Here is a 27,676-nt window from a genome sequence, read left to right on the forward strand (position 1 = left end):
GCATTTAGGCATGTAGACATGGTCAAGACGATCTGCTGCAGTTCAAACCGAGCATCAGAATGGGGAAGAAAGGTGATTTAAGTGACTTTGAACGTGGCGTGGTTGTTGGTGCCAGACTGCTGATCTACTGGGATTTTCACGCACTACCATCTCTAGGGTTTACAGAGAATGGTCCGAAAAAGAGAAAATATCCAGTGAGCGGCAGTTCTGTGAGTCCAAATGCCTTGTTGATGCCAGAGGTCAGAGGAAAATGGCCAGACTGGTTCAAGCTCATAGAATGGCAACAGTAACTCAAATAACCACTCGTTACAACCAAGGCATGCAGAAGAGCATCTCTGAACGCACAACATGTCGAACCTTGAGGCAGATGGGCTACAGCAGCAGAAGACCACACCCGGTGTCACTCCTGTCAGCTAAGAACAGGAAACTGAGGCTACAATTCCCACAGGCTCACCAAAATTGGACAAAAGAAGATTGGAAAAACGTTGCCTGGTCTGATGAGTCGATTTCTGCTGCAACATTCAGATGGTTGGGTCAGAATTTGGCATCAACAACATGGATCCATCCTTCCTTGTATCAACGGTTCAGGCTGGTGGTGGTGGTGTAATGATGTGGGGGATATTTTCTTGGCACACTTTGGGTCCCTTAGTACCAATTGAGCATCGTGTCAACGCCACAACCTACCTGAGTATTGTTGCTGACCATGTCCATCCCTTTATGAACAGCGTATACCCATCTTCTGATGGTTACTTCCAGCAGGATAACGCTCCATGTCATAAAGCACGAATCATCTTTGACTGGTTTCTTGAACATGACAATGAGTTCACTGTAGTCAAATGGCCTCAACAGTCACCAGATCTCAATCCTATAGAGCACCTTTGGGATGTGGTGGAACGGGAGATTCACATCATGGATGCAGCCGACAAATCTGCAGCATCTGTGTGATGCTATCATGTCGATATGGACCAAACTCTCTGAGGAATGTTTCCAGTACCTTGTTGAATCTATGCCACCAAGGATTAAGGCAGTTCTGAAGGAACTGCCTTAATCGGGTCCAACCCGATACTAGCAAGGTGTACCTAATAAAGTGGCCGGTGAGTGTATATGTAATCTAATTGTGCCTATGACTGTTATTGTTGTTTAAGGCCTCTGATAGTAAATTAAATATCACTTATATGAGTTTAGTTGTCAAAATGTTTTTGAACAATTAGACATAAATCCTATGAGCATGCATGTGGTCCACATTAGTTGTAGTTGTGCAAGATATTGCACAATGTTTCTCTGATCTTTTAAAACTTAAATTTAAATAAAGAACAGTAGGCACGGGCCAGATTTTAGTTCTAAAACAGCTTTTCCATCACACCATCCCTACGATTTAAATGCCTTTTTATGCAATGGCAGAGTAAGTGCCAGAGTAACTGAAGTTTTCCTCCCCATGTACAGTGTATAGAGTAAGCAGTGCTGCCCCTCCCACAGATGTTGCTGTCTACTGTCAGCCAGCTGGCCTCAAGAAAGCTTCTGTTCTATTCCCTCGATTACCAGAAAGATACAATAAGGTGTGAAATATTGTCAGTTGCAAAAAGCACAGAGAGTAAAAGTTGAAGGAGCCCCACCAATCACCTTAATGAGGTAACGCTGTTTTAAAACTACAGTTGTCAACCTATGAGCTGCATATCTGTTAAGTAACTGACTGCAGGCTAGCTACCAGAACAGATAGCCTGACTAGTCAACCAGCTTATATCAGCTTGTTATACTCCAGGAGTTGTAAAGAGTAGAAAAACACTTTTCTACTGAATTTAGCAGAAGATTAATATATATTTTTGCTTAAATCTGTGTATCGGTCAAACTTTATATATAAAGCACTTATTGTACTAACAGCAATGAAAAAACCTTTTCACATTAAACCCAAAATAAATCCGCACACAATCAACTCGCTCAAAAAAAAAACTTAAATTGAAAACATGTCCCACAGAAATACAGTATGCACATGTATAACTACCACAGGCAATGTACGGGAACCACACATATTCATACATGCCAACATACATTCAATTGCAATTAAAACTTTCCTGTCAAAAAAAAAGAGGAAAGCTGTCGAAACAGTCTTTGCTATATGGAATAAAACCTGAGATAAATAAAAACTATATATGTTAAAAATAAGATATAATAAAACAAAAGTTACTGGGAATAAATTAAATCTTTTAGCTATAAATTAAGATTAATAAATTAAAATTCTGAAGAAAATTAGAAGAAAATATTAAAAGAAATATTATTATTTAATTGTTGGGTTTGTCTTAAATATAAGCAAATTGATCATGTTATATTTTTTTATTTTGTTTTTGTGTAAATATCCTAAAAGGCCCATCCCTAAACTACACCTTCTTGTAATCTGTTTCTTGCACCTTAGAAATACAAACTTCGTACAAGATGGGACATCGTTGCTTCACTAGGCTATTTTAAACTGCCTTTTTGAGAATTTTTGACATTGCTGTAATATTTAAGCAGGTGTTTTGACATTTTCTTGACAATTTTTACTTATAAAAAAATCCATTCACAGTGTAGTAATATGTCACATTCTTTCAAGAGGCCATGGATGCAAGGAGGATTTGCTAAGATTTTACATTGGGTGTAATCTCATTTAGACCTCCTCAGGCAAGCATTGCATGTCCCCTGTGTGAATGTTGTCATTATAGGCCAAAATCTATTTTACTTAGATTGTTGCTTAGCTCACACAGAGAGCGACAGCAGAGGGAGATAATCAGGAATCACTCATTAGATAAATCAAACAAGGCTTCTATTAAGTGGCTTGCTCCGCTCCCGCGAAAATCATGGCCTGATGACGTAAAGGGGCAGGCTCTAAGAAGGCTAAACTTTTACCAATCAGCTGGTGTCAAAGTATCCTTTAAGTTGCCACCCACAGGAAGCAAGGTATCCTGCTGTCAAAATAAAGGTATCAACCGTGAATTGGTGGGTAACTCCTTGGTCTGTTGCATTATGACTTATTTAAACTCAATTCACAACTTATTGACTTATTTTCTACAACACAGTTATATAGTGTCAGTAAATGTTATATGAAGTAAGTAAGAGCATTGAACAAACATTTACACCAAGAGCAAAAATGTTTGTAAAGTATACATGTGATTTTTAAATACCTATTATTTTCATATCAATAAATAAATTGTTTCTTTGATAAACTACCGCTTTAAGTTATTATTTTACAAAAACTAAATTAGCAGAATTATTGCTACCATCGGTCAAGTTGTTTTTCTTTCTGCACTTAAAAAAACAGACTTGTCTTTAACTGTATTATCATATTAACTCACTAAAAGAAGAAGAAAAATGATATAATACAAAATATTTAATTGATCATTTTTGCACTTTCATTGATCACGGATATTGTATGGACTATAGTGGTAGTATGGATATGATCCTATGGGGGATGCTTGAAGTAGAGGTCTGAGATTATCCAAAATGCACATGCGTTTTTGGCACTCACAATATTTAATGTCTCTGATTTTAAAATGCGATGACTATCTTACTTTTAACTAGGACTGCACAATATTAGCAGAACATGATCATGTGCAATTATTGCTGAACAATGGGTTAAAGATTTTCCACCCTACTCTGTTTTCTCTTCCACAATCCCAGAGAATCCTAATCTTTGTTACTAAACTGTGTATCAGCTGTGGATATAAAGGATAGTGAAAGTCCCTCCAAGTAGTCAAATATATTGTTGGAAAGCAGAATTTTATGACATGGCACTTGAAATATTATGGCCTACCAATTGTTGTCTTTAATCTGTCCTTTGCATTTGCAATATTGGACATGCTGGCATTTCGATAGTGATTCAATGTATTCTGTGGCTTTATTATTAACGTAGATACATAATTTCAAAATCATTTTCGAAATTTTGCTTAAGTCCTTTCAAATGAAATAGTTTGTTTTGTCCTAAACAATTAAACTTTTTGCTAAATTACATAATAACAGTGGTTCTCAGCCTTTTGGCCTTTGGTCCAGAAAACAAAAGCATGAAAGAATTGTGATCCTGACCAAACAAACTAATCAAGCAAGACTGAAACTATAACTGAAAGAATATCAACAACCAACATAATATTTCTTTTTCATTTGTGACACCTACTGTAACATATGGTATTAGACCCTTTTCCTAAATGTCATCATATAGTAACATCCCCATATTTGGGAAACACAGGATATCACATTGAAACACTTTGAAACAAGTATGCTCTACCTAAAATAAATCATTAGATTCGCTTTTATTTTAATTATGTGTCGAAAGCACCCATTAGCGCGAGTAAGAGCAATATTATTGTGAAATCTATCCCCGGAAGTCATCTACTTTTCTTACACTAGCTTTTCCTCTCAGTTTTGGGCTGTTCTATAGCACAAACTCTGCTCCAAACAGCTAACCAACTAACCGACAGAGGCTAGCATTCCTCTTCACATTATTTGATCGACAACAAGGTGTCCCTCTATTTATTGGTGTTGATATAGCCTTATTGTTTTCAGTATGGTTTTAGAATGAACTGTTTTCATTTTAATGGCCGGTTCGGGGAAAATTGGGGCCGTTGTAAGAAGGTGAAATATACCGGCTGTGTTAGCAAACTGACAGGCTAACTGTAGCTGTTAGCTTAGGAAGTGTTGCAAGCCAACCGCCCAACTAAGCGACCATTACTGGAAAAGCGGCTTCAAACCACCGCTTATTGAGCCACCCTCAACAATCAGCTGGCATTATAGGTAAGACTTACCAAATTTGTTCTCTTGTTACAGTTTTTTATTTGTTTACTTTTATTTTTGTTTTATTTAGAAAACCACAAAATTAAACCGGCTATCGACTTTAAAAGTTAGCAGGCTAGCTTTGTCATATATTTTGACTTGCAACAGTACTTTATCCCAGAAAATCGGCACATTGCCATGCCATTTTTGTACTGACTTTACAATTTAAACATTCTGTGTGGTTCACTGAACTGATGTCAATATGTTAAGCACATACGAGCTGTTGACAGCGTTTTAAAACTGTAAATATGGCTGACATTTTACTCCTGGAGCGGAGGGTTCTGATCTGTTCAGCATAAGATGTTCCTGAAGCTGATTGGCTCTCTAACAGATCAATCAAGCTTTCCTGAAAGCTGATTGGATATCACCGTTGTATTGTGGTATAGTTAAATTAAATATAGTGTTTACAAGATAAAAATCGAGAGAAATCTTCTGATGACTTAACCTCGTTACTTTCTGTTGTTTGAAGAGAAAGTTTAATTATTCTTTTCATTTAACTCGTTTTCAATCGGATGTTTTATCTCGGATATACATTTTAAATATATTAGACAACATCTATATTACAATTATTAATCTGCGGGGTGCCCCTCAACAATATAAAACGACAGCGGAAACACTGAGCAAGTTATGGTCTATTTTTTTATTTCCATTTTACACACATATGTAATAGATATATGCTAGAAAATCGGTACATATATATTTAAATCCTATTGCTCAGCAGTCAGGAATAGAGAAAGTGTTCAGCTAAGCTAAATTAGTATAAACTCAAACTGTAGCAAGTGCTACTGTTCTGGCAAATGACTTAAATTACCCATTAAAAGTGGTACAAGCATATTCAGAGATTTACTTACAGTCATATTCAATAAATTAGAATATGTGTTCATTTGTCATAGTTAAAGCACCCTTTGAAAATAACAACCATGATTAAATGTGTATTATACATGTTCTTCCTTAAGCCCATGTTTCTATATTTTAAAAATATTCTTTTGTTGTATTTGAATTAGCTGCAAGCAGAAAATCATAATTAACACAATAAAGGTTTGAAAACATCAGTCCGTGTGGAATTAATCTATGTAATGTGTTTCACTTAGAGAATTTAGTTAAAATTGATTAACCTTTCAATATTATTTAAATTTATTGAATGACTGTATAATGTGAATGCCGAATGAGCGGGAAAACAAATTGGATGGAAATTTTTAAAGAGAAATATAAACAGGTATATGTAAAAGTTCTGAAGATGGTCATTTTGTGCTTTTACTTAAATATTCATGGCAGTATCCATCATGGGGTCATTGGACCAACCTCTGGCTTAAACACAGAACCATTTGCAACTCAGGTGCAACTTGAGGTCTTCTGAATCTGTTGAAAAAGTAGTTGTCCATCATTAAGTCAAAAAATGCTAACCGATTAGCTCAGTTCTTGTGCCTCTTTTGATGTCATCAGCTTAAATACATACAAAGCAAATTTGTTCTTCTTAAAATCTAGTTTGTAAACTCATGCACTAGAAATCCATATATCATTACTGAACTGCGTCAGTGTAAATTTTAGTAAAGTAAGGAACTATATACACACACAACTGGGTAGTAATTTGCCATTTTATACAAAGTATAAGGCACTGCTGTTCCTTAATCTTTGTTTTTGACTTACAGCAGTGAAAGTGTGAGCAGTGGCCTATGAGGAAGCCACGTCGAACGGGCCAGGTGGCCGGAGGAGGTGGAGCCGATGCCAGAAAGTCCAATGGGAGAGTTGGCGGGCGAGGTGGTGCCCGCCAACGATCTCCATCCCCTTACAGCCTCAAAGTATCTCCGAGTAGAGAAACCCTCTCCTATTCTCAGGCTCAGAAGGTGGTGGAAGTGGAACTGGAAGGAAGGCTTCACCGCATTTCTGTCCTGGAACCCTTGGAAGTCATTACAGACGATGAGACGGTGGCTCAGGATATCAGCGAGTGCAACAGCAACAAAGAGAACAGTGAGCAGTCAGTATCACCCACCAGCAGTGCACAGACACCCAGTAAACTCTTCACGCCCAGAGGCCGCAGAAAAGACTCCAGATTCACCTCTGTCAGGTCAACCCAGCCTTCTAAGAACCAATGCCACAATTCCCAACCTCAAACACCTGAAAAGTCCAGCGCATCAAACTATACCCACTTGACTCTCCCTGAACCTAGGTTTCGTGTTGTGGAAACTTTCACGCCGGCTGATGCGCCTCCTCTGCCAGCAGCTTATTATCGTTACATCGAGTGCTCACCTGAGGATCAGGAACCTAAGGCAGAATACGACATGGATGAGGAGGACACTGCCTGGCTGGAAATGGTAAATGCTGGCCGACTTTCTGAGGGTCTCTTGGCTGTTTCGCCAGACAAATTTGAGCTGCTGGTGGACCACTTGGAGGAGGAGGCATATCGAGAAGCCCGCATTCGAGCTCCCGCACAAACCACTATTGACGATGATGCCTTCTGCTGTGTGTGCTTGGATGATGAATGTCTCAATAGCAACGTTATCTTGTTCTGTGACTCTTGCAACTTGGCTGTGCACCAGGAGTGTTATGGCGTGCCCTACGTCCCTGAAGGACAATGGCTTTGTCGCTGCTGCCTTCAGTCCCCTCAGAAACCTGTTGACTGTGTCCTGTGTCCCAACCGAGGAGGTGCTTTCAAACAAACCAGTGATGGCCGCTGGTCTCATGTGGTCTGTGCTATATGGATTCCTGAAGTTTGTTTTTCCAACACAGTGTTTCTAGAACCAGTGGAAGGGGTTAGTAACATTCCTCCAGCTCGCTGGAAATTAACCTGCTACCTCTGCAAGCAGAAAGGCCGTGGTGCTTGTATTCAGTGCCACAAGGCCAACTGTTACACAGCATTTCATGTCACATGTGCTCAGCGGGCTGGTCTGTTCATGAAGATTGATCCTGTTAGGGAAACGGGCATCAATGGCACAACATTTTCAGTTAGGAAGACAGCATTTTGTGAGACACACTCCCCTCCAGGACAGGAGACGGACTCCGGTGAGGAGAGTGAAGGACGAATCGTAGGCAGCAGAAGGAGGGCAAGTAGAGGATGCAGCGCCTACACAGATGGTCCAACTTTGCTCAAGAAAGGCAGAATGTCTAAAGATGACCCAGCAGATAAAAAGAAAGGGAAGAAGAATACAGAGTCTACATCCCAACACACAGGTTCTCCACAGATCACGTTGCCTCAAATACCCCCAAGCAGGTTTGTTTCTCTTTGGTTATGTCCAACATTGTTTTATTATTATTAAGATATTGCATTTTTAGGGTATATTTACTGTATCATCATGTAGAGATGCACCGAGAAATTGGCAGTTGATTGTAATCGGCCGATATTGAGCTTGATCGCCCCTGACTGATGATTGAGCAGTCAGATGTTTTTTCCCTATCAGTTATTCAAGATATGTAAATGTATCAGGTCGCTCTGACAACAACAATCTTTAGTGTAGAGGCTGTTACTGAGTGAAGAGCTGTTTAGTGAATGAGCTATTTTCAGGATCAGTGCGGTGTTTAAAACTGACGTAATGCAAAAGAAAAGTCATTGAAGCACAGAGATGCCTTTATTCACTCATTCTGAGAGAGACTGGCCCAATATAAAAGAAGGTGAGCGTATTACAGCGAAGTTGTTCTATTTCACCATTTTGAGCATCCAGCGGCTGTCACAATGACAATGTTTGGAGTTTTTATTATTCTCAGAGTTAAGGTGTCCCTAGGGAACACACAGATTGCTGATTTAATGTTGGCTAGTATAAGATGTTAAAGAAGGGTTCAAATTTTAACTCCATATTAACTTTCTTTGCTTTAAGACATTAGTAAAACCACATTTTACAGTGACTGCTCTCTCACACATGCGTCGTAATGTTGCCTCTGCTCCTGACATCAATAATTAATAATTAAGTGCTTATGGCAGGACAGCTAACAACTAATAGAGGAACACTATTGCTCTTCAGAGAAATGAAGAACTGAAGGTTGAAAATAGGCCACCAAGTTCTGATCAGTGCATTTCTATCATGTCGTGTTTGTTAAAGTCTATGCTCCCCCTGCGCATCTTTATTCGGTGGCTGTATTTGGACTTATTAGTCAGTTTAAATATGGGTGATTGTAAAGACTGAATCTAGGCTTTGTGGAAATGGAAAATGATGTCTGTCATGTTGACAGTAACTAAAGGATTTATTTCTTCTGCAGGTTGAATATAATCTCCAAAGGAATCCTCATGCAAAGGAAAAACCAATTTATGCACAGGCTGCATAGCTATTGGTTACTAAAACGACAGTCAAGAAACGGTGTGGCACTGGTTCGGCGGTTGCACTCTAACATCCAACCCCAAAGGAATGCAGAACAGGTGTTTATTAATTGTTACAATAAAAAAACGTCTGACTGGCTGTCTATTCAAGCTCTAAACTCAGTTGTTTTGTATAGCCTGAAGTGGACGAGAAGATTTCTGCAGCAAGAGAAGCACTGAGATACTGGCAGAAACTTCGGCACGATCTTGAAAAAGCCAGATTGCTGGTGGAGCTCATACGCAAGAGAGAGAAGCTCAAACGAGAACAGGTAACATTAGATTAAACTGGATATTAACTATATCATATATCATCAACAGGAAAATCCTATTGTTTTCTTATCATATTGTAAATATAAACAAAAATAAATATGACACAAGGCTTTTAGAATACCAGAGCTGACACCACATAGACTTGTGACCTTGATCTTTTTAGTTTAGCTCCTTCTTCAGCAGATTGTTTTAGATGAACACACAGGAGAATAAATTAACTCAGATTATATGAAATAAGTAAAGTCACAGGTTGGAATGCTTTATATTCAAGCGTTGACAATTAAATGTTTTTAATTTTAAGAAAACAGTATTTTTTGTAACAAAGGTTTAAGATTAAATGTACTTTAATGTAATTTGATGTCATTGCAATCATGGGTTATCTCCCATCTCTTATCCTATGGAAATTATTCTCATGGTTTCATGCAAATGTATCCGTCTACTGAGAGGGGCTGAATAAACACAGAAGAATAGACTGTCCCATCCTAAACTGACGAGGACATCGCTTAGGAAGACATCCCTAAGACTACATAAAAAAATGACATATGTAGTTTGTCTGAATCTTTGGTTATCAGTAAACACCTTTCTGTTAAAACCAGACATGTATTCTTTGCCTGCTGCAGGTCAAAGTTCACCAGTCAGTTTTAGAGATGCAGCTAACTCCAATGTTGATGCTGCTTCGCTCCACTCTGGATCAACTTCAGGAAAAGGACACAGCCCAGATTTTTGCCCAGCCAGTCAACTTACAGGAGGTCAGACTACTACTACCACTACTTCTACTACTATATCTTCTTCTTCGTCTTCTTCAACTTGAAATAGTTTGAGTTCCCAGTTAATAAAATCAAGTACAATGCTGCCTTTCAGATAAATGTTTTAGGAAACTCCATTTTGAAATTCTCCTTAACGAGAGAACACATTTTGTTATAACTTAACTGATCTGAGGATATTAAAGAGCCATTTGTCTTGAAATCCATTAAATAGTCAAAACTACAATCTAAATGAGTCTGCAGGCCAAACTATCAAGCGTTTCAGCAGCAGCGGACACGGATAGTAAATCCATCTATTAGCAACACATATCCTCAGTTCATGAGGCTGGTCAGACACAAATCAAGATAATGTTTTTTCTGAAAAAGTATATTCTTTGACTCCCCAAAATATAACACTGAATAATTGATATCCGACGGCATGTCCGCTTTCAGTCTTAAGCGTACAAAATCCCATGACGTAGATCAAAGGAGCCCTCACCAAGCTAGTTCGCCTGTACCGACATTTATATAATCAATCTATGAGGGATCATAAAGACCAAATGCCACAAAACTTATGAAAGTAGAGTGTTGCTGTGGTTGGTGAAGAGGAGTCAGTTTGTCGCAAGACAGAAAGATATGTGGGATCGGTTTGTGAAAGTCAATAAGAAAGCCCAGGGAAGAAGAGGTGGTCCGGGTGGGGAAAAAGCAGTTCCAGCCATCCTACAGAGAGACGGACTCCAGTATGGTTATGTAGTGTACCGTCCCCTATGATTTCGAAGAATACTGCACCACTGTCAGACGGCAGGTATAAATGCCTACAGCGCTTGTTTACGCTCGCGCTCTGGTTGCACTTCCCAGGCACACAGTTCAGCACCACGCAGCGCTCCGTTGTAATCACACTCCGTTCTGATTGTTCCATATGTTCCTAACAGAGCACTTCGTTCTCAGACTGCAGGTTTACTGGTGGTTCCTAGAGTCTCTAGAATTAGAATGGGAGGCAGATCCTTTAGTTATCAGGCTCCTCTCCTGTGGAACCAGCTCCCAGCTTTAGTCTGTGAGGCAGACACCCTGTTTACTTTTAAGGCTAGGCTTAAAACTTTCCTTTTTGATAAAGCTTATAGTTAGAGTGGCTTAGTTTACCAGGGAGGGAGCCTTCCTCCCTCCCTGTTGGATGGAGTAAGGGGGAGTCAGGTTTAGCCTAAACCGGCTCAGTTATGGTTGAGGTGCAAACACACCCTCCATTTCTGCTACCTGTATGCCCCCTTCTCTTTTCCAATGGTTATAATCAGTCTGACAGAGAGAGGTATCCCAATCCTTGTTGTTTTTAGTATAACAATGACCATCAGTGGGACCCTTTGTGGGGTTCCTTGAGACGACATTGTTGTAAATAAGCGCCGTTTAACTAAATAATCTGAACTGAAACTATCTGTGTAGTTATGCTGCTATAGGCTTAGGCTGCTGTAGGACATAACGACCACTTTCACCCTCTTCGCTACATTCTCACACTACTCTCCAATTTTGCATTATTTGCTGTTTTTTCAGCTTTTAACTTTATGTTCTCTCTATTCTCTTCCTAGAAGCTACACCTGGTCTGGCTCTGTGTCTACCTGTGACACCTTTCTGGAGAGGGGAATCGTCCGAGCTTCTGCTGGCAACAACTTAATGCTCACCCTCTACCGATGATCCACATAGCCCTGTCTTTTAGTGTTTAACCCTTTCTCTCTCCTAGACATGGCGATTGACGTTCTAAAGGAGCTACATCCATTAACATTTACTTTTCCTTCCCATAAAAAGGACTCCTGGATCAGTGCTTCTTTGTTCTCTTTGTGTCTCTGCTCTGTTCTCTCTAACCCCCAGTCGGTCGTGGCAGATGGCCGTTCACACTGAGCCTGGTTCTGCTGGAGGTTTCTTCCTGTTAAAAGGGAGTTTTTCCTCTCCACTATCGCTACATGCATGCTCAGTATGAGGGATTGCTGCAAAGTCAACGCCAGTGACTGTCCACTGTCTCTACATGCTTATCCAGAAGGAGTGAATGCTGCAAGTCACTGACTGGATGCAATCTGCTGGGTTTCCTTAGACAGAAAAACTTTTTATCCAATTTGAATAAATAACTAACTCTGACTGCACTGTTCAATGGTTAGGATTAATTGGAATGTATGAACCTGACTGTTGTTAAGTGCCTTGAGACATGTGTTGTGAATTGGCGCTATATAAATAAAACTGAATTGAATTGAATTAATTACACTCCGTTCTAACAACGCTCCATTCTAATGACACAGCGCTCCGTTGTAATGACACAGCGCTCCGTTCTGATAACGCTCCGTTCTAATGATGCTCCGTTCTAATAACGCTCCGTTCTAATGACGCTCCGTTCTAATAACGCTCCGTTCTAATGACGCTCCGTTCTAATAACGCTCCGTTCTAATAATGCTCCGTTTCTAATGACGCAGCGCTCCATTCTAATAATGCTCCGTTCTAATGACGCAGCGCTCCATTCTAATAACGCTCCGTTCTAATGATGCTCCGTTCTAATAACGCTCCGTTCTAATGATGCTCCGTTCTAATAAAGCTCCGTTCTAATGACGCTCCGTTCTAATAACGCTCCGTTCTAATAATGCTCCGTTGTAATCACACTCCGTTCTAATGATGCAGTGCTCCGTTCTAATGACGCTCCGTTCTAATAACGCTCCGTTGTAATCACACTCCATTCTAATAACGCTCCGTTCTAATGACGCAACGCTCCGTTCTAATGACGCTCCGTTCTAATAACGCTCCGTTGTAATCACACTCCATTCTAATAACGCTCCATTCTAATGACGCTCTGTTGTAATCACACTCCGTTCTAATGATGCAGTGCTCCGTTCTAATGACGCTCCGTTCTACTAACGCTCCATTGTAATCACACTCCATTCTAATAACGCTCCGTTCTAATGACGCTCCGTTGTAGTCACACTCCGTTCTAATGACGCTCCGTTCTAAAGATGCAGCGCTCCATTCTAATAACGCTCCGTTCTAATGATGCTCCGTTCTAATGACGCTCCGTTCTAATGACGCAGCGCTCCATTCTAATGATGCTCCGTTCTAATGATGCTCCGTTCTAATGACGCTCCGTTCTAATGACGCAGCGCTCCATTCTAATGACGCTCCGTTCTAATCACGCTCCATTCTAATCACGCTCCATTCTAATAATGCTCCGTTCTAATGACGCAGCGCTCCATTCTAATGAGGCTCCGTTCTAATCACGCTCCATTCTAATGACGCAGCGCTCCGTTCTAATGATGCTCCGTTCTAATGACGCTCCGTTCTAATCACGCTCCGTTCTAATGACGCAGCGCTCCATTCTAATGACGCTCCATTCTAATGACGCTCCGTTGTAATCACGCTCCATTCTAATAACGCTCCATTCTAATGAAGCAGCGCTCCATTCTAATAACGCTCCGTTCTAATGACGCTCCGTTCTATTAACGCTCCGTTGTAATCACACTCTGTTCTAATGACGCTCCGTTCTAATGATGCTCCGTTGTAATCACGCTCCGTTCTAATAACGCTCCGTTGTAATCACACTCCGTTTTAATAACGCTCCGTTCTAATAATGCTTCGTTCTAATGACACAGCGCTCCATTCTAATAACGCTCTGTTCTAATGATGCTCCATTCTAATGACGCTCCGTTCTAATGACGCAGCGCTCCATTCTAATAACGCTCCGTTCTAATGATGCTCCGTTCTAATGACGCAGCGCTCCATTCTAATAACGCTCCGTTCTATTGACGCTCCGTTCTAATAACGCTCTGTTCTAATAACGCTCCATTCTAATAACGCTCCGTTCTAATGACGCAGCGCTCCATTCTAATAACGCTCCGTTCTAATGACGCTCCGTTCTAATGACGCTCCGTTGTAATCACACTCCGTTCTAATAACGCTCCGTTCTAATAACGCTCCGTTCTAATGATGCTCCGTTCTACTAACGCTCCGTTCTAATGACGCAGCGCTCCATTCTAATAACGCTCCGTTCTAATGACGCTCCGTTCTAATGACGCTCCGTTGTAATCACACTCCGTTCTAATGATGCTCCTTTCTAATAACGCTCCGTTCTAATGACGCTCCGTTCTAATGACGCTCCGTTCTAATAACGCTCCGTTCTAATAATGCTCCGTTCTAATGACGCAGCGCTCCATTCTAATGATGCTCTGTTCTAATGACGCAGCGCTCCATTCTAATAACGCTCCGTTCTAATGATGCTCCATTCTAATAACGCTCCGTTCTAATGATGCTCCGTTCTAATAACGCTCCGTTCTAATGATGCTCCTTTCTAATAACGCTCCGTTCTAATGACGCTCCGTTCTAATAACGCTCCGTTCTAATAATGCTCCGTTCTAATGACGCAGCGCTCCATTCTAATAATGCTCCGTTCTAATGACGCAGCGCTCCGTTCTAATGACGCAGCGCTCCGTTCTAATGACGCAGCGCTCCATTCTAATAACGCTCCGTTCTAATGATGCTCCATTCTAATAACGCTCCGTTCTAATGATGCTCCGTTCTAATAACGCTCCATTCTAATGACGCTCCATTCTAATAACGCTCCGTTCTAATAATGCTCCGTTCTAATGACGCAGCGCTCCATTCTAATAATGCTCCGTTCTAATGACGCAGCGCTCCATTCTAATAACGCTCCGTTCTAATGACGCAGCGCTCCATTCTAATAACGCTCCGTTCTAATGATGCTCCGTTCTAATGATGCAGTGCTCCGTTCTAATGACGCTCTGTTCTAATAACGCTCCGTTGTAATCACACTACATTCTAATAACGCTCCGTTCTATTAACGCTCCGTTGTAATGACGCTCCGTTCTAATAACGCTCCGTTGTAATCACACTCCATTCTAATAACGCTCCGTTCTAATGACGCTTCGTTGTAATCACACTCCGTTCTAATGACGCTCCGTTCTAATAACGCTCCGTTGTAATCACACACCGCTCTAATAACGCTACGTTCTAATGACGCAGCGCTCCGTTCTAATGACGCTCCGTTGTAATCACACTCCGTTCTAATGACGCTCTGTTCTAATGATGCAGCGCTCCATTCTAATAACGTTCCGTTCTAATGACGCAGCGCTCCATTCTAATAACGCTCCGTTCTAATGATGCTCCGTTCTAATAACGCTCCGTTCTAATGATGCTCCGTTCTAATAACGTTCCGTTCTAATGACGCTCCGTTCTAATAATGCTCCGTTCTAATAATGCTCCGTTCTAATGACGCAGCGCTCCATTCTAATAACACTCCGTTCTAATGATGCTCCGTTCTAATAACGCTCCGTTCTAATGATGCTCCGTTCTAATAAAGCTCCGTTCTAATAACGCTCCGTTCTAATAATGCTCCGTTGTAATCACACTCCGTTCTAATGATGCAGTGCTCCGTTCTAATGACGCTCCGTTCTAATAACGCTCCGTTGTAATCACACTCCATTCTAATAACGCTCCGTTCTAATGACGCTCCGTTGTAATCACACTCCGTTCTAATGATGCAGTGCTCCGTTGTAATTACGCTCCGTTCTATTAACGCTCCGTTCTAATGACGCAGCGCTCCGTTCTAATGACGCTCCATTCTAATAACGCTCCGTTCTAATGATGCTCCGTTCTAATGACGCTCCGTTCTAATAACGCTCCGTTCTAATGATGCTCCATTCTAATAACGCTCCGTTCTAATGATGCTCCGTTCTAATGACGCTCCGTTCTAATAACGCTCCGTTCTAATGACGCTCCATTCTAATAACGCTCCGTTCTAATGACGCAGCGCTCCATTCTAATGATGCTCCGTTCTAATGATGCTCCGTTCTAATGACGCTCCGTTCTAATAACGCTCCGTTCTAATGATGCTCCGTTCTAATGACGCTCCGTTCTAATGACGCAGCGCTCCATTCTAATGATGCTCCGTTCTAATGATGCTCCGTTCTAATGACGCTCCGTTCTAATGATGCTCCGTTCTAATGACGCTCCGTTGTAATCACACACCGCTCTAATAACGCTACGTTCTAATGACGCAGCGCTCCGTTGTAATCACACTCCGTTCTAATGACGCTCTGTTCTAATGATGCAGCGCTCCATTCTAATAACGTTCCGTTCTAATGACGCAGCGCTCCATTCTAATAACGCTCCGTTCTAATGATGCTCCGTTCTAATAACGCTCCGTTCTAATGATGCTCCGTTCTAATAACGTTCCGTTCTAATGACGCTCCGTTCTAATAATGCTCCGTTCTAATAACGCTCCGTTCTAATGACGCAGCGCTCCATTCTAATGATGCTCCGTTCTAATGATGCTCCGTTCTAATGACGCTCCGTTCTAATAACGCTCCGTTCTAATGATGCTCCGTTCTAATGACGCTCCGTTCTAATGACGCAGCGCTCCATTCTAATGATGCTCCGTTCTAATGATGCTCCGTTCTAATGACGCTCCGTTCTAATGATGCTCCGTTCTAATGACGCTCCGTTGTAATCACACACCGCTCTAATAACGCTACGTTCTAATGACGCAGCGCTCCGTTGTAATCACACTCCGTTCTAATGACGCTCTGTTCTAATGATGCAGCGCTCCATTCTAATAACGTTCCGTTCTAATGACGCAGCGCTCCATTCTAATAACGCTCCGTTCTAATGATGCTCCGTTCTAATAACGCTCCGTTCTAATGATGCTCCGTTCTAATAACGTTCCGTTCTAATGACGCTCCGTTCTAATAATGCTCCGTTCTAATAATGCTCCGTTCTAATGACGCAGCGCTCCATTCTAATAACACTCCGTTCTAATGATGCTCCGTTCTAATAACGCTCCGTTCTAATGATGCTCCGTTCTAATAAAGCTCCGTTCTAATAATGCTCCGTTGTAATCACACTCCGTTCTAATGATGCAGTGCTCCGTTCTAATGACGCTCCATTCTAATAACGCTCCGTTGTAATCACACTCCATTCTAATAACGCTCCGTTCTAATGACGCTCCGTTGTAATCACACTCCGTTCTAATGATGCAGTGCTCCGTTGTAATTACGCTCCGTTCTATTAACGCTCCGTTCTAATGACGCAGCGCTCCGTTCTAATGACGCTCCATTCTAATAACGCTCCGTTCTAATGATGCTCCGTTCTAATGACGCTCCGTTCTAATAACGCTCCGTTCTAATGACGCAGCGCTCCATTCTAATGATGCTCCGTTCTAATGATGCTCCGTTCTAATGACGCTCCGTTCTAATAACGCTCCGTTCTAATGATGCTCCGTTCTAATGACGCTCCGTTCTAATGACGCAGCGCTCCATTCTAATGACGCTCCGTTCTAATCACGCTCCGTTCTAATAACGCTCCGTTGTAATCACACTCCATTCTAATAACGCTCCGTTCTAATGACGCTCCGTTGTAATCACACTCCGTTCTAATGATGCAGTGCTCCGTTCTAATGACGCTCCGTTCTACTAACGCTCCATTGTAATCACACTCCATTCTAATAACGCTCCGTTCTAATGACGCTCCGTTGTAATCACACTCCGTTCTAATGACGCTCCGTTCTAAAGATGCAGCGCTCCATTCTAATAACGCTCCGTTCTAATGATGCTCCGTTCTAATGACGCTCCGTTCTAATAACGCTCCGTTCTAATGACGCAGCGCTCCATTCTAATAACGCTCCGTTCTAATGATGCTCCGTTCTAATGACGCTCCGTTCTAATGACGCAGCGCTCCATTCTAATGACGCTCCGTTCTAATCACGCTCCATTCTAATAATGCTCCGTTCTAATGACGCAGCGCTCCATTCTAATGAGGCTCCGTTCTAATCACGCTCCGTTCTAATAACGCTCCGTTCTAATGACGCAGCGCTCCATTCTAATAACGCTCCGTTCTAATGATGCTCCGTTCTAATGACGCTCCGTTCTAATCACGCTCCGTTCTAATGACGCAGCGCTCCATTCTAATGACGCTCCATTCTAATGACGCTCCGTTGTAATCACGCTCCATTCTAATAACGCTCCATTCTAATGAAGCAGCGCTCCATTCTAATAACGCTCCGTTCTAATGACGCTCCGTTCTATTAACGCTCCGTTGTAATCACACTCTGTTCTAATGACGCTCCGTTCTAATGACGCTCCGTTGTAATCACGCTCCGTTCTAATAACGCTCCGTTGTAATCACACTCCGTTCTAATAACGCTCCGTTCTAATGACGCTCCGTTGTAATCACACTCCGTTTTATTAACGTTCCGTTGTAATCACACTCCGTTCCAATAACGCTCCGTTCTAATGACGCTCCATTCTAATGACGCTCCGTTCTAATGACGCAGCGCTCCATTCTAATAACGCTCCGTTGTAATTATACTCTGTTCTAATGACTCTCCGTTCTAATGACACAGCGCTCCGTTGTAATCACAATCATTAATACAAATTAGCACAAATTAACGCAGGAAAAGGCTTTATAGTGAAGCATTGAAACCCAAATGTACATTTACACTCAAACAGCGCTGCCTGTGAAATAAAGATGTTTTCCACAGAAACTGGCTGTTGGGCTCTTTGTAGACCAACATTAGTTCTTATCATTTATCTCATTGTGTCTGATAATTTCTCAATAGTTTTATAGCAAATAGCTTCCTAAAATGTGACATAAATCAAAGTTAGAGTAATTGGTTGTTTCAGTGATGTTAGATAAGCATCAGCAGATCTGTTGATGTCCTGTTTCCTGCTCAGCTGACAGCCCACTCATGATAATGTGGCTCGTTTATTTGCATTTGAAGCAAGCAACTGACATGTGATCTCTTTAGGTGGATTTTAATGCTAGGTGTAAACTCACTTAGTGAGGTCTACTTCCACTTGATTAACCCAGGACACATGTTAATACCAGGTCTGAACAAGGTCTAAAGTGTTCTGGTATCTGATCAGAAATGGTACACAGCATCACACGCAGATGTAATTCTGTTGCACAACTTTTTGGGAAGCTCAGGGAGGAGTTTGTTTCCCAAATGTAATGTAGCTAACTGTTAGTTGAGTTTATCTAGTTTTTTATTCGGAAACTTGAGCTGAAAGATTTTTCAATATTGTCAAGGAATTTTTTGTATCTAGTTTTATTGTTTAAAATGACATTAAACCATTGAATGAGTGTAGAAAATATAATGCTGATTCTGAAGGATGGTTTAAAAAACAGAAAACACTGTTAATGTAGTTATCTATCTTGTTCCACTGTAAATCAATTTTACCTCATGGGCACATGTTAATTTTAAATCTGAGTTTGTTCATTTTTTTTACAGAAACGTTTTGATCTGTTTCAGGTTCCAGACTACCTGGAGTTTATCAGCCATCCAATGGACTTCTCCACTATGCGCTCCAAGCTTGAAAATCACTCTTACCGCTCAGTGGCTGACCTAGAGGCTGACTTCAATCTAATGGTGTCAAACTGCCTCCTCTACAACACCAAAGACACAGTCTTCTACAAAGCAGCGCTGCGTCTTCGTGACTTAGGGGGCGCTATATTGCGGCATGCCCAAAGACAAGCTGCAAATGCCGGCCTTGATGTGGACATTGGGATGCACCTCCCTGAGTCACCCCAGAAAAGAGACTTCTATAGCTGTACCTGGGAGGACAGTAAGTTCCTGTAGTGTTATTGGGAACATTTATTAAATTTCAGTTTGTGTTGTATTTAGTCTTTACTGAAGAGTGATATTGTAGGAGGCCTTTGTTGGTATTTTGTCTAATAGCATTTAAATACATATTTTAACAATATCCAGAACTGTGACCAACGACTCACTGTGTAGTTAACATGATGGTCACCTTGTTTAAGATTAGTCAATATTGTTAACAGGAATGGACGCTGAATATATTCCCAGGTATCGATGGTCAGTGAATATTATCTATGGCCCACCTTCAATCCAATTTTAACATGTTGTGCTCAGTTGACAGTGTTCTGGATCCAGATAACCGTCTCCACATGTCAGTGGAAGAGCAGCTGAAGGAGCTTCTAGAGAAACTTGATTTTGTCACATCCATGCGGTGCAGCGGCGCCCGAACTAAACGCATCCGCCTGCTGCGTCGCGAGATCAACAAGCTCCGGTACAGACAGGGTCAACCCACGGGCCACGGGATTCGCAATGGGCATTTTAAAGAAGAAGGCGAAGATGACGACGACGATGAAGAAGACGATAATGACGCCAAGGCAGGAAGTAGCTTTTCGTCCTCAGACAAAGGTGGGTGGTGAAATCCAGTAAAGTATCAAAATAATTAAATTGCCATTGCACAAACCTTTTAAAGGCTAATTTGTTTCAGTGAGATCAGTTGTGAACATGAGCTAACGGAACATTGTCCTCAGGTAATTGAGCCAGGGTCCCCCCCACGCACCAACCCCAACCACCCCACTGTCTCCAGTCTAGTAAGTAGGGGCCCAGAGAGTCTCGTTAGCCATGGCTGCCTCACAACTCCTCTCTTCTAGTGCACTCTGTGTTTGCACCTCCTTTATACATCACTCATGGATTCACAACTCTCCTTGGGCCTCTTTCAGTCATGCCATATCATCTCACCTCTGACCAAAGACACGTCCAGACAGACATTTGCCGTCGGGGACAGCTTTAAAGCACGATTGATTTTAGCTGTGTAAAATAAGAAATACACTGATCTAATTTTTTTTTGACTGATTTTTGAGCTCCAATTTTTATACACCTTTGTCCTGCCTAAAGCAACTTGACCGATTCCGATTGCTCTTTAAAAACTACAGTATAAGAAGATGAAGAACAGCACTGAAAATATTTATTCTAGCCTTCCTGTGGTTGTTAATTATAAGGGCAGAGGCAACCATACACTATGTGTAAGAACAGTTGCTGTAAATAAAAACGGAGGGTGGGGGGATTGTAATAAAAAAACAAATTGACCATTTAAACTAAAGAAATATTAGCAATTAGCATTTTTGCGTTACAGAAACCAGACTGTGTATACTTTTCAAATGACTGCAAATATTTTCAAATCCTGCGAGAGATTGGGAGTTCAAAAAGATAAAACCGAGCAACTGGGGTTGCTTTATTCTGTTATCTGTTCAAAGTGTTGTTCTTTCTCTCACAGCCTAAATCATCCAGACATTTCAAAACATCTTTATAGAATAGTTTCCTTTAAAAAATTGTAGCCTTTTTTACGGCTTCATTTAAATGTCTCACTAACAATAACTGATAACAACTTCCACACCAATGGGTGTTTTTCCTACCTCGACCTGGTAGCTTTTAGATTTGGTGCACTGATTGGGAAAAATCACAAAATTTTTTTTATTTTATTTCCAACCCTCTGATCTCAGGTCCTGGCCGATCAAGCTGAAAGTCGTCTGATTGTGCTCACCATCCGATTTCTCGGTGCATCTCTAATGTAACGTGTTGCCATGTTGCTGGTGTACAGTTGTGAGAGCAATGCTCTTTAGTCACTTGTCTTGATAAAGTCCTTCATTTCTATCTGAATATTTCAACTTTTTCGGGGCTTTGGTTAATGTGTAAGAAGGAAATGTAATCATTGGAAAACAACACCATCTTCGTGTGTGAAAACTACACCACCACATCATATTGTGTACAACATAACCCATCGTTTATGATGAATTGTGAGTATGATGTACATTTTCTTACATTTTTTTTTTTTTTTTAGATGACCTCAAATCCACTTCTCCCCCAAGACTGGAACCTAGAGGACCATCTCCTCCTCCCCGTCATGGAGACGCTCCTCTGGAGCCTCCTACACTGCGGCCAATGACGGGGGAGGCCCAATCCCTCACATGGGCCTGCAAGCGGCTCAAAATGGACATCGACCTCTCGAACAGCACCTCGGAGAACATTAATTGCACTAAAGCACAAGAACGTTGTGCGGCCCCACCTCCCACTTTGCACAGTGAAGGGCAGGTTGTGGCCAACGGCCTGCCTGTGCTCGGTACCTCTTCACGGCCCGCCGCTGGGGGAGTCGGACGACGAACCTCCGTGTTGTTCAAGAAAGCAAAGAACGGAGCTAAGCTTTGTAGGGAAAGCGACAGCCCCGTGTTAAATGGGAAAGGGCTGCAGGACAAGAATACAAGTAACGACCCTACAGCCCCTAATTCAACAGCTAGCTCCCCATCTTCCACACCAGTGTCCAAAACCCCCCGGAAAAGCCCGGGTCCTCCCACTCTCCATGAAGTATGGACGCCCAGTCGAGAAGGATCATCAGACATAGAATTGGAGAAGACAGTGAATGATACACAGGAAAGTGGTGAGAAGCTTTACGTACTTCTGTTAAACACTTTGTCTTCTACTTAGAGATGGTTAAAACATGTAAAATCATCTCCTGTCACAAATTTGAGATGCATTACCAACTATTGCAAGTATTGAACAGTCTGGCTTTGTTTATCAATATATGCAATGACTTCATACACTGCCTGGCCAAAAAAAAAGGTCACACAGTCTAATATTTCGTTGGACCGCCTTTAGCTTTGATTACAGCACGCATTCACTGTGGCATTGTTTCGATAAGCTTCTGCAATGTCACAAGATTTATTTCCACCCAGTGTTGCATTCATTTTTCACCAAAATCTTCCATTAATGATGGTAGAGTCTGACTGCTGCACAAAGCCTTCTCCAGCACAAAGATTCTCAATGGGGTTAAGGTCTGGACCCTTTGGTGGTCAATCCATGTGTGAGAATGATGTCTCATGCTCCCTGAACCACTCTTTCACAATTCGAGTCTGATGAATCCTGGCATTGTCATCTTGGAATATGGCCGTGCCGTCAGGGAAGAAAAAATCCTCTGATGGAATAACCTGGTCATTCAGTATATTCAGGTAGTCAGCTGACCTCATTCTTTCAACACATACTGTTGCTGAACCCAGACCTGACCAAGTCCAGCAACCCCAGATCATAGCACTGCCCCCACAGGCTGGTACAGTAGGCACTAGGCATGATGGGGGCATCACTTCACCTGCCTCTCTTCTTACCCTGATGCGCCCATCACTCTGGAACAGGGTAAATCTGGACTCATCAGACTATATGACCTTCTTCCATTGCTCCAGAGTCCAATCTTTATGCTTCGTAGCAAATTGAAGCCTTTTTTTCCCAGTTAGCCTCACTGATTAGTGGTTTTCTTAAGGTTACACAGCTGTTCAGTCTCAATCCCTTGAGTTCCTTCACATTGTGTGAGTGGAAATGCTCTTACTTTCACTATTGAACATAGCCCAGAGTTCTACTGTTGTTTTTTTTTTCCGATTTGATTTCACCAAACGTTTTAAGTGATCGCTGATCACGATCATTCGGGATTTGTTTCAGGCCACATTTCTTCCTCGAAGACGATGGGTCCCCACTATCCTTCCAGTTTTTAATAATGCGTTGGACAATTCATGTGCCTTTCAACACGGTTGTTAAAGAAATGAGAAGCAACTCATTGCACCAGTTGGAGTTAAATAACTTGTTGCCAGCCGAAACATAATCACCTATACAGTAATTATCCAATGAGAGGCTCGTACATATTTGCTGAGTTAAATGCAGATGGCGACTTATTTTTTGGCCAGGCAGTGCATATGCAATGAACATGTTTAAAAGTGTTACCATGGTGAATTCTACCCAGAAACAAGAGCTGTCAGTTGAAACAGTCGACAGAATGATGAAACTCTTTCAAGAAGATCCTTCAACATTTTGACTGAAGACCTTAATTAGTTTGGTTCATTTCAATAGATCAACAGGCCCAAACAAGAATGATTTGATTTGAAATGATTTCATCACCAAGACGGCAACACAGAAATGTTTAGACATGCGTATGATCAGTGGCTTCGCCAGCATCCTGACTCTAATTGAACATTTCTGACAAATAAAACTTTTAATGTCGAGGAAGTTTAGTTTTCCCATTTCCTTCAGGAAATAAAACGCTTTCTGATTATTCCAGTTTTTCTCAGGCCTGTATCAAGAGAAGGCCTCAACCTTTCCACACTGGAGGACCTTCATTCAGGGATTTCCTGATGAGCAGTATTTTAAGTGTTTATTGGCTGCACGGTGGCGCAGTTGGTACCACTGTTGCCTTGCAGCAAGAAGATCCTGGGTTCGATTCCCAGCCTGGGGTGTTTCTGCATGGAGTTTGCATGTTCTCCCCGTGCATGCGTGGGTTCTCACCGGGTACTCCGGCTTCCTCCCACAGCCCAAAGACATGCCTGTTAGGTTAATTGGTCTTTCTAAATTGCCCTTAGGTGTATGAATGAGTGTGTGCATGGTTGTTTGTGTGTTGCCCTGCGATGGACTGGCGACATGTCCAGGGTGTACCCCGCCTCCCGCCCGTGGACTGCTGGAGATAGGCACCAGCTTCCCCGTGACCCACTATGGAATAAGCGGTAGAAAATGACTGACTGACTGACTGCTTTTGTTTTTTGTTTGATTGTGACCAAGACAAGGTTGAGGATAACAGATGATGGTTTTTCTGCTTTGTTTTCAGCTCTGACCAACGGCTTTGACAGGCACAAAGACAGCAGCTCTGACCCTGAGCCGAGTTCCTGTCCTGTCCTTCACAAAGAAATGTAAGATGAAGGTGATTTTCTGTTTTGACTGGTTTTTGTGCTGGCTGACCGTTTATTAACAGTACAGTATGTCTGGTCTTACAGCACCTCGCCACCCAAACGAAGCCTTGGAAAGCCATCTCTTTCCAAAGTTCCTCTTCTTGACGTAGTGAACGGAGATTCGGATTACACTGGTACATAAATTTACACCAGGATGTCACCTGACACCATAATAATGTGTTGTTTCCTTTTCTTGATATGCATAAAATACATGATTTTCTTCTGCTGCTTTGCAGGCAGTGGAAGTCGGTTGTCAGAGAACGACACAGAGTTGGAGCCTTTAGAACTAGTTTGGGCAAAGTGCAGAGGATATCCCTCTTACCCAGCTCTGGTGAGCTATTTATATTCTTTATCATCTTGTTTGAGCTGTCAATAGGCTTTGTTGCTCTGAATTCCCTATCGGTCTGATTTAGATAATTGACCCAGAGATGCCAGAGGAGGGCCTGCTGCTTAACGGGATTCCTATCCCTGTCCCACCCAAAGATGTCCTCCGTCTGGGTGAGCAGAGACAGGAGGAGACCAACGAGAGGCTCTACCTGGTGCTTTTCTTTGACAATAAGCGGACGTGGTGAGTTTCACAGATATTCAGATGCAGCTGTTTTGGCTAAAGGCTAGAGAGATTTCAGTGTCTGGTTAAAACGGGAAAAACTTTGTTTGTCACATTGCAACCACAAACCTCAATTTATTTTATCAGGATTTTATGTGATAGACCAACGCAAGGAGGTGCATAATTGTGAAGTGGAATGAAAATGAGACATGGCTTTCAAAATATTTTAGAAGCAAAAATCTAAAAAGCATTTATATGTATTTATACCTAACCTAACCTAGCCAGTTAGGTTAATTGGTCACTCTAAATTGCCCTTAGGTGTATGAATGAGTTTGTGTATGGTTGTATGTGTGTTGCCCTGCGATGGACTGGCGATCTGTCCAGGGTGTACCCCGCCTCTCGCCCATAGACTGCTGGAGATAGGCACCAGCTTCCCCGCGACCCACTATGGAATAAGTGGTAGAAAATGAAAAAATGATGTATTTATATATGTAATTAGCCCCCTTTTTATTTTGATAACCCCAAAAAAGTCTGTTGTAACCAACTGGCTTCAGAAGGAAGACTGAAGTTATTTCTTTCTGCTAATACTAACTAATGATGAAATGATTGTTACATTTTAAAACTATACATCATATGAATTAGAATGGCCCAGTCAAAGTCCAGGCCTAAATCCCATTTGGGGTCTGTGACATGCCTTGGAAAATTGATGTTCACAAATGCTGACTGAGCTTGAGTATTTCCTCAGTCAGCAGAAAGAATAAAGAAAGAAAGTGTCAAGATGTGCAAAGTTGATAAAGGCATACCCCAAACGTCTTGCAGCTGTAATTGTAGCAAAAGCTGATGCTGTAACGTATAGACTCAGGAGGAGGGATACAAATTTACTCATACAGGTCTACAAGTAGGTATTACTCCTCTTTAAACCACCTCTAATGACTAAATTCTCTGTCTCCGGTATTGTAGGCAGTGGCTCCCTCGTGACAAAGTAACACCTCTAGGTGTAGATGACACAGCTGACAAGTTGCGCATAATGGAGGGCCGCAAGTCCAGCATCCGCAAGTCCGTACAGGTGGCGTACGACCGCGCCATGATCCACCAGAGCCGAGTCAGCCACAGCCACTGCTTTGTGACCTCCAACTACCTGTAGACAGCAGCAGTGATCTGCTCACTTCTGCTCCTGCCCTGAAGGCACGACGAGTGCATGGCTGCCTGTGGTCTGAAGGGGGTGCTGTGATAGCACTAGAGTCCCAGACTGTCCTGGATAGCTGAACCTCTGGCGTCCGACACAGAACCGTGCTGTTTAGACTGCTTTGCGTCATTAGAGAGAGGATGTGTAAATGAAGAGACCTTAAGCCCACATTGCTGCAGTAATTCCCCATTCAGGGAAATATATTGAGATATCTGCTTGCTCCACCTGGATGTCATGAATCTGTGTGTCTGATCAAATATAAAAGAGCCTGAGCTTCTATGAATTCTGTTGCCAAGGGATCAAATGGTCAGAAAAGAGATCTGGCATTTATTGAACTGCATCACTGCCTTCTTTTATATAACAGCTTTTCTACATTTTAAACTTTTTACAAAAGATTCTTGTATATTTTACTGGCAGAGTTTTTGTACATGTGTCTGTGTGTTATTGAAATTCTAATTTAATGTTTTAAATGCGTACTTCAATCAGCCTTTAAAGGGCAAAGCAAGGCTCTGTGAAGTTGAAATAATTCCTGCAGTGTATGGAGCTCGTCTTTAATGTAAATTTATTGTAGTTTGTGTGTTTGCATTGGCATTCAACACAATGAGCCGATGCTCTTTGTGATTGAAATCTCTTTTTGATACAGAGAAATAATTTATTTATGGAAGACAAACTATAGAAATAAAGTTATATTGATTAAATTGAGCGTTCTTATTTAAGAAAAAATATAGTGAGGTTTTTAAAGGTTGGTATTTTAACAGGTGACCTCATCTTTATGCTGATTTATGCTGAACACCAAGCACCAGCTTCTGCTGTTGACCCACTCAATGATTCTATTTATTTCCCAGAGCCCAATTTTATCCAATGAAAAGTACGCCCTGATAAGCTTATGGTTACTGTTATATTTTATCAGCTCACCAAATTTCATTAACCAGTTGTTTCCACATTTTGGAAAATATTCTATTAAAAAAACGTGATATACTGTTGATGTACTGTGGGGTTTTTCCTCTAATCTGCTCACACTTTTGCATTTCAGTAGGTTAAAACAGTGGTGTAGCAACAAAAAATAAATCTCCAGGGTTACTTAAAGCCTAAGTAAATTCATACCACACCAAGTCCTAAATACACCCATATATTCCTATAGTAGGTTTTACATAGGGTTATGTTCAATTATTGCTACTTCCATCTACATTTTTATTTAATTTCTTAAGAAAAATATGTCCTGGTGGCATTCATTTAAGGTGTAGCTTTGGCTGAGGAATTTTGGCACAATTGCACTGACAAAACCACACACCCCATAATGCTTGGAA

General features: G+C 41.6%; 1 protein-coding gene across 1 annotated transcript; it reads left to right on the forward strand.

The window, feature by feature from the left end:
* The first annotated feature begins 4,395 nt into the window (after positions 1-4,395).
* On the forward strand, positions 4,396-27,352 carry brpf3b (bromodomain and PHD finger containing, 3b). The gene is made up of 13 exons (XM_047369294.1): positions 4,396-4,755; positions 6,444-8,002; positions 8,983-9,139; positions 9,217-9,348; positions 9,970-10,098; positions 19,379-19,691; positions 20,000-20,290; positions 21,720-22,313; positions 24,516-24,597; positions 24,682-24,770; positions 24,873-24,967; positions 25,050-25,204; positions 26,144-27,352. Exons 2-13 carry the CDS (start codon positions 6,468-6,470, stop codon positions 26,325-26,327), a joined length of 3,756 nt encoding a protein of 1,251 aa, XP_047225250.1. The 5' UTR covers positions 4,396-4,755; positions 6,444-6,467; the 3' UTR covers positions 26,328-27,352.
* Positions 27,353-27,676: the final 324 nt, after the last annotated feature.

This window comes from Girardinichthys multiradiatus, chromosome 1 (genome assembly GCF_021462225.1).
Source record: "Girardinichthys multiradiatus isolate DD_20200921_A chromosome 1, DD_fGirMul_XY1, whole genome shotgun sequence".
Taxonomy (NCBI): Eukaryota; Metazoa; Chordata; class Actinopteri; order Cyprinodontiformes; family Goodeidae; genus Girardinichthys; species Girardinichthys multiradiatus.

Excerpts from the sequence above, each read along its gene's own strand:
- brpf3b (XM_047369294.1), top strand. The coding sequence starts at position 6,468 with ATGAGGAAGCCACGTCGAACGGGCCAGGTGGCCGGAGGAGGTGGAGCC. Across the intron at positions 9,349-9,969 it reads AGAAGCTCAAACGAGAACAG|GTCAAAGTTCACCAGTCAGT; the intron begins GTAACATTAGAT and ends TGCCTGCTGCAG. Across the intron at positions 24,598-24,681 it reads CCTGTCCTTCACAAAGAAAT|CACCTCGCCACCCAAACGAA; the intron begins GTAAGATGAAGG and ends CTGGTCTTACAG.